Genomic DNA, 8,030 nt, shown 5'->3' on the forward strand with positions numbered 1-8,030 from the left:
ATCATTCAAATTATGGATATGTTACATTATGTAACGACAGAGAACGATACAATCCATCTAAACATTGTATTCATTAAAACAATATAATACAATACATTATGAAACAATCATCCAAACAAAGTATAAGCTTTTATAGAAAGGGCCGGACTACAAAAATAATTTAAGCGGTGTTGGTGAAAATATAATGACAGTTGAAATAAAATAAACTAATGAGTGTATTGATAGTGCGACATAAGTATCTTGCTCTTTATAAGAAATTTCACATTTGCTGCAGCAAAATCTTTACTAATCCAACTTTAATACTCTTGACTTTTCTCTTTCAGAATAAAATACCAAATCATTGAGTCTAAATCTCCACCTAAAATGAACACATTCATTAAAAAATAAAATTCTCTTAATTTTTAAATATTAACTTCGCCTTTCATGCACTCTACAATATTTAAATTAAAGTAAAAGTGTTGAGATTCTTCACAACAATAAAGATAATTTAACAACTTATATATATAATTATTTTCACTCTAGCTATTTACGTACACATATAGTACAATTTTCAATAAGGAGAGTTCAATTGATCCCCAAGAGCTATCCACAAATCAGAAATGAAACTGTTGGCTTGTGTGATTTTGACTCTACCTATGCTACTCCAAAGAAAGTGTATATAATTTGGGTTGTGAGATGGCTTGTTATTCAGTTGTGGGTCATGAATTAATATCATTTTATGTTAGGTTAGAAAGAAACAAGAGAGCATGGGGTTGGGGAGGGGGATGTTGATTGAACAAAGGGCACATCTAGGGTTTAGGGATGTTTTCCATCTCTTTGAGATGTGACCTGTCTCTAAGTCATTACCATGCCCTAAAAAGCTTACAAATGAATTATATACTGATTGATATTCATGTGTCTTGTAAGAGAAATTTTGACACAACATGCTATACCCCACCCCACACCCCCAAAAACTTTCATGCATAGTAAGTACTCCATTTCTTTTCTAGTTGAGTTTGGACAAATGTTTCATTTCTTTTTGCTAGGTAACAAGACATGTACTAAATATATTGTGGGATACTAGTTTATTTATTATGTTCTGGTGCTTGACTGGACTTGAAGTTTAAGAAAGAAAGAATGGTTTTTGAAACTTGTGATTTAGATAAATCATTTCATTAGGCTACGTAAAATGAAATGTGTCATTCTCTTTATAGATAAGTTAAAAAGAAAATGTGTCATCATATTCATAGTTTAATTTGCAAGAATATATTATAGGAAAAATTACAGAAATCCCACCTTTTAATTTACTTATTACCATTGTCCCCTATAAGTTTTACACATCTCCAAAATCCCTCATTTTCGCACATCAGATTAGTGTATCTCGCGCATAAGATTAATGTATTAGCGCTTATATTATTGTATCTCGCGCATCACATTAGTGTATCATGTATAAAATGTAATGTATCTTACTTAACGATTACTTAATGTATCTCGCGCATCAGATTAATGTATCAGCGCTTATATTATTTTATCTGTTTGAGGGATTTCTGTAATTATAAACTTTTAAGGGATAGATTGTAATTTTGCCTTAAAAGTATGTGATTTCTATAATTTGCTCTATATTATATGTAAACTATAATTTTTGTTACATCTCTTTTAATTTGATGGAGTCAAAAGTGTGCTTTAATATTGTCCAAAGTTTTATTCTTGTTTACGTACGTGTTTGATTAATTGTTTGGTCAATGGATCATCAACTCAACAAATAGTACGTACATGAGCTTTAAATTTCATGTTATGATCAAAAGACAAATTAAGAGGGACCTAACAAGAAGTAGGAACTTGACTTCAATGGTTTTACAATATAATTTAGATGATGTTTTTTTAAAAAGAGTACTTCATTATATTAGTGATGCATATGAGCATTTTAGAATTTAGACTGAGTTAATTAAGAATTACCGTGAAGTTGTTAGTAGAATAGGAGATAAAAAGCAAGATAGAGACATATCAATTAATGTAACACAACAATAACCTATTTAATATATTTTTATAGATGAAATTTGGGAAAAGTGTGTGGTGTATGACGGTATGCAGACCTTATGCTTATCTGTACGGGATAGAGAGGTTGTTTGCAATAGACTCTTGGCTCAATAAATTATTCTCAAATAAAAGTTTGAAAGAAAAGCAAGATTTATGTTGAGATGAAAATATTGAAGAAAAAAGAAGTATCGTCAACCTAAATATTAAAGAGAATTCAATTATGAAATTAAGTTGCCATCTTCATTTAATGTCAATACAATGTAACACCAAGGGGAGGGAAAAAAAGAACAAATGAATTGCATCAAAGTACTTGAAATTGAAATTACAAATATTAAATATATAATTGACTCGTATATATCACGTATTAAATCATAGTTTCAGTACGTGATATATGTATATGTTGCCTCCAACATGTATCCCATTGATTATTAGTTATTACTATATGGAATCAAAGAGAAAATTATATATATATATATATATATTCATGCAAATATATAGACAGACATATATATATATATATATATTGGAGAGACAGAATGCCGCGTCTGTCTGCTGGCAGAAGAAAAGGAAAAAAGAAATTGGATTCCCGCTCTGTAATTTATGTGTATTTGGAGTTCACCTTTTTCATTCACATTTCTATATTTTTACCTGTCTCGATTCGCATGTATCTGATAATTTATCTAACTTTCTTCTTATCTTGCTACATCTTTTTTTCTATTTTAGTGCATTTGATAATAGAAATATATTCTATAAATTTAATTATATTTGACTTGAAATCTAATATGAAATTTGTAATTAATGAAAACATATATAATTATTTCAAACTAAAAACTCACCTAAATTGACGAATGATTATTGTGATGAAAAAGAAAAAGGAACACATGGATAAAGTTGCAAGTGACGATACATTATAATAAAGTCCTACATGAATAAAAAAAAGTCATACGTGAATTAATTGACTATATATTTGAATAAGAAAATATTCTCTTTTTTATTTTTATTTATTTTTTTAGCTTATAAATGTTATTTTACACTGGTGAGTTGATTGATCATGGCTCTTTATTGGACCACTACTAGCTCACTTCAGGCTCATTGTTACCTTAATCATTGCATTTCCCTCCTAAAGACATCTCCAACCGAAACACCAAATTTGGTGTCAACATTATTTTTGATGTAATCAACTCCAATCCATTGCATCAAATTTTACACCAAAAAAAAATATTTTTCTCTCCCTTCATTATTATATTATTATTTCTTATTTCATAAAATAAATTCTTTCTAAAACATTCACAATATATAATTCATATTATTTCCTTTTATAGTCGTTTAATATAAAATTATTTTGTACCATAATTTTTTAAATAATATAAATTGCTAGCAAATATTATACATTATACATAATAATGGATACTACAAATAAAAGTGAAATCATTAATGAAATACAATTAAATAAACATTACATAATTTTAAAAATTATTTAAATTCTTCATAAATATTCAACTTTCAAGATCACTACGGTGCTCCCATAAATGCTCTATTAATGCATTACGTAGTTTAAAATGAGCAATATTTGCATTTTTAATTTTTGTGAAGGTTAATTGTAGTTATATCCAATTATAATTTATAGTAGAATTAACATAAATTTAATTTTTTTTTAAAAGTCAGATATAGAAAAACTAATGTACAAAAAGGCTAAATTTTATATCTAAAATTAATATTATAAAAATAATACATAAAAAAAATAATTAAATATACAAGATATTTAATTAAAACATACAATTTATATAATGTTTAATTAAAAGCTTGTATAATGAAATAATATTAAAATATTCAAAAAGTGAATTGGTGTGATGAATAGAGTGTAACACTATTCACACATCAAATTTGGTGTAAAAATTGGTGTGGGTTGGAGCTCAAAACACCAAATTTAGGATTTGGTGTAAAATTTGGTATTGGATTGGAGATGGTCTAATTTTTTTTTCTTATTTTCATTGTTTTAAAAATAAATTCAATAAAAAACTTCCCATCTACTTGACATAAATTAAAAGAAAATATTTTTTTAAAAAAAGACAAATCATTAGGGTATCATAATAATTAGTACTAACATTTACATATCCCTAACAAAAGAAAAATACATATTTTTTTAGAATTACGGATTGTTTAGGTAAGTTTATTTTTGTACATTGATAGTCTAAAAGAATCTTTACGATATTAGATTGGGAAAATAACAAAATTATTTTTGAGATAGATTTAAAGTAATTCTTTACATATATTTTTAAGCCGTTTCGAATATGTGAGTCTATAAAAAATAATCACTTCTGGTCTTTTTGGAAAATACTTAATAAATTTTATCTGTTAGTTTTAACGGAGAAAAAAAAAAGAATTTAGTGGGAATTCATAATTGAAGGCGGTTTTTGCTATTTTTCATCTATTTTTTAGAATCTAGAAATTAGAATGGTGGTGCCCTTCAATTAAGGTGTAACTTTTGCAATTTTTGTGTTTAGTCCCAGATTTTGTGTGTTGCTATTTTGAGAAATTGATCCAATTTTTTTATGATTATGGTTAGATTATTATTTTTCAAGGGTTCCTCTCAAATTTAACAGATTATTTATATATTAAAATATTTGAGAGTTTAACTACTTTAACTTGAACTAATCCCTATACAAGAGACCATTTTTGTCATTATAGAAAATCAAATAACCCTTCATAAGAAAAACTAAAAAGAACAGCAGATTACTAGTTTTTTTACTCTGTCCACTATTAATTTTGTATATGTCTTAAGAAATTATAAATAGAAGGGTAATTTTACTATATCATCCTTTGAATATAATAAATACAGTGTCTTGATAAATGTAATAGGGAAATGACTATAATTAATGATAAGGGTAAATTAGAAACTAAGTGTAAAATTATCCATTGATTTCATAAAGTGGACAATTATTATTAAACATCCCAAAATAGTACAGTGAACAACTATTATTTTGGCCAGAATGGTATTTTACCTATGTTATTTTACCTTTTAAAACATTTTTATCCTTTTAGCTTTCATACTTTTTAATTAAAAAAATAGAAAAAAAAATCACTTTATTTTAAAATTAAAAAAATAGTATACACTTTTAAAATTTTCTGGCCATTTAGCATTACCCAAATCAACTTATCCCAAACAAGTAACTTATAATTTCCAACAAAACAATTTAACTCTTCTTTTCATAACATGCCTTGTAAGTAATACCCCAAGTTGATCAACATACTGTATATGTCCACGTGTCAGAGGTCCATACGCTAGAACTTCATAACAAAATTGAAATAAATATACATGCACCCCTTATTTTGCTAGCACTATCTATACATTATTAATTCCAAAACTTTGTGTGAGTACATATCTCTCTCTTCAATTTCCATATAGTATCATTATTTATTTTGTATAGTAGAGAAGAAAAAGAAGTAATGGACTTGAATCTCAAGGAAACTGAGTTATGTTTGGGGATGCCTGGTGGTGGAGGAGATCACAATATTAAGAAAAGAGGATTTTCACAAACTGTTGATCTCAAACTCAACCTCGATAATCCTTCTATGAACATCAACAATACTTCTTCTAACAAGGACTCTCTCAAGCCACCAACTAAGTGAGTCTTTTTTTCTCTTTACTTTACTTAGACTGAATTTTAATTCAGGTCTAAGTACTTAAAAGTTATAAATTCTTCCGTAGCAAATTCAGAATTTTAATTTAGGTCCAACTACTTTAAAGCTATGGATTCAATTATATTATTGAATATACTCTCTTTGATTCATTTTATGCGCCATAGTTGACCAAACAAATAATTTAAATATTTAACCAAGAATTTGAATCTTGTTATTTTAAATTAAATGTAAATTTTCTTACTAGCTAACTATATATACAAATAGGACATTCTTTTTTATTAAAAGAATAAATAAGAAATTAAGTTAAATAAATTTTAACAAAAGACAGAAATTATATTAATTACTCCTATAAAACAAAAGAAATTCATCATTAATTCGTTTGCTACAACAGATTAGCGATGAATTTTCAAACTAATTCCTCCTCCTTTCTGTAATGAGGGTAATAGTTTAACTCACCAACTAAACATCGAAAAGCATGAACAGTAGTGACTTTTATCGTACCAAAAAATTATTATTATTATTTTTTTTTAAATTGCAGGGCTCAAGTGGTGGGGTGGCCACCAGTAAGATCATTCAGAAAGAACATAATGTCTCAAAAAGGCAACAATAATGTAGAAATTAGTGAGAAGGGAGAAAAAACAATAGCATTTGTGAAGGTCTCCATGGATGGTGCACCTTACCTTCGTAAGGTAGATTTAAAGATGTACAAAAGTTACCAACAACTCTCTGATTCTTTGACCAAGATGTTTAGCTCCTTTACTATGGGTACGTCTATAATTTTCTATGCAGTGACAGTATATAATTATTTATTTATCATCACTATGAGTTACTCAACGTACAATAATACTAACATATTAAATATATCTACTGAAATAGTTATAGTAGGTGGTATAAGTTATACCCTTCCCTTGCTCTTAATTAAAGGTATCAGGTTTGAATTCGATAGAATTTGTTAAATCCTAAATGCATGTAAACTTTTTGAAGAAAATAGCATATGTGAAGATTCAAAATAACAAAAAAAATATATTCTATTTTGATAATATCCACTAGTTGCTAGCTAGGCTATAAATTGATGCATTTTCAAAAGAAAAAACTAAAGGGAAAAGTTAGATGTTAGTATGATGATCATATGTGTGATATTACAGCCTATCCTTTGAATATAGTGATACATTTTATTTTATTTTTACTAGTAATAATTAATTCCACTAGATAGCTAGGTAGGTAGGTTGTTAATTAATTGTATGTATGTATATATGCAGGTAATTATGGGTCCCAAGGAATGATAGATTTTATGAATGAGAGGAAACTCATGGATGTCCTCAATAGTTCTGACTATGTACCTACCTATGAAGATAAGGATGGGGACTGGATGCTTGTTGGAGATGTACCTTGGCAGTAAGTTTACAATTTTATCAATATTTATCTAAGTTCATGAGTCGGAGATATGCAAACTTAAACTGTTGTAACGTAAATTAATCTATTATAGATAGTGAACGATAGATGATTATAACTTTTAAATTTCAATCTTTCATCCTACTAATTAAGTAAATTATGATTTATGACTATGACTAATTTTTGTGACATTATGATTTGTTACAGGATGTTTGTTGATTCATGCAAGCGTTTACGCATAATGAAAGGATCAGAAGCCATTGGACTTGGTAGGAGTATTTCCTTTCTTTTTATGTTTCAATAAAATTATTACCTCCCGTTTATAATATTATCTCTTTTTAAAAATTGTCTACATATTTCCTTGTGAAAAATAATATTTATAAATAGCCTTAGTTATACAACTATTTGTCTCAACTATCCTATATATTTGAAAGAATACTTCAAATATTTGGAAACAAATTTGATTTATCAAAATGATTAATATTTGAGATAGGGTGAAGTATTTTCTCGATTTTCCCTAATTAATATTTTCTTGAATTTCAGCACCAAGAGCCATGGAGAAATGCAAGAACAGGAGCTGAGCAATTAGTTCAGCAACTCATAAATGGAGACTCAAAAATGTTGATGAAGAATGAAGCAATCAATTTCCATGGTGTCTGTATTTTTATTTGATAGTTAGTAGTATATAAATATATAGATAATTATCTTTGGACATTTGTAATTGGACAAGAAGCAATAAACAAACTTGTTTATTACTAATAGGCTTTGTTTAATTATTGTCCCTCAACTTTTATTATTTTATTTTCCTTTTGCTTGTTTCGATTATCGTTGTTGTTATTCTCTTCTTCATTATATATTTTCAGTATGGATTTTCATTATTACATTTGTTTTAACTATTTAATTTTTGAATAATCTTTCAAATGTAGAATTACGATATGTTGTTATTGTTGTTAATTTGGTTTGTTTGTCATCGCTGTCTT

The 8,030-nt window shown here is 27.2% G+C and overlaps 1 protein-coding gene across 1 annotated transcript; it reads left to right on the forward strand.

The window, feature by feature from the left end:
• The first annotated feature begins 5,463 nt into the window (after positions 1-5,463).
• IAA2 (auxin-responsive protein IAA14-like) lies at positions 5,464-7,631 on the forward strand. Its single transcript, NM_001288102.1, is given in 5 exon segments — positions 5,464-5,642; positions 6,197-6,423; positions 6,918-7,053; positions 7,258-7,319; positions 7,594-7,631. Coding segments are annotated over 5 exon segments (642 nt in total).
• Positions 7,632-8,030: the final 399 nt, after the last annotated feature.

Source organism: Solanum tuberosum, unplaced genomic scaffold (assembly GCF_000226075.1).
Source record: "Solanum tuberosum cultivar DM 1-3 516 R44 unplaced genomic scaffold, SolTub_3.0 scf00125, whole genome shotgun sequence".
Lineage (NCBI taxonomy): Eukaryota > Viridiplantae > Streptophyta > Magnoliopsida > Solanales > Solanaceae > Solanum > Solanum tuberosum.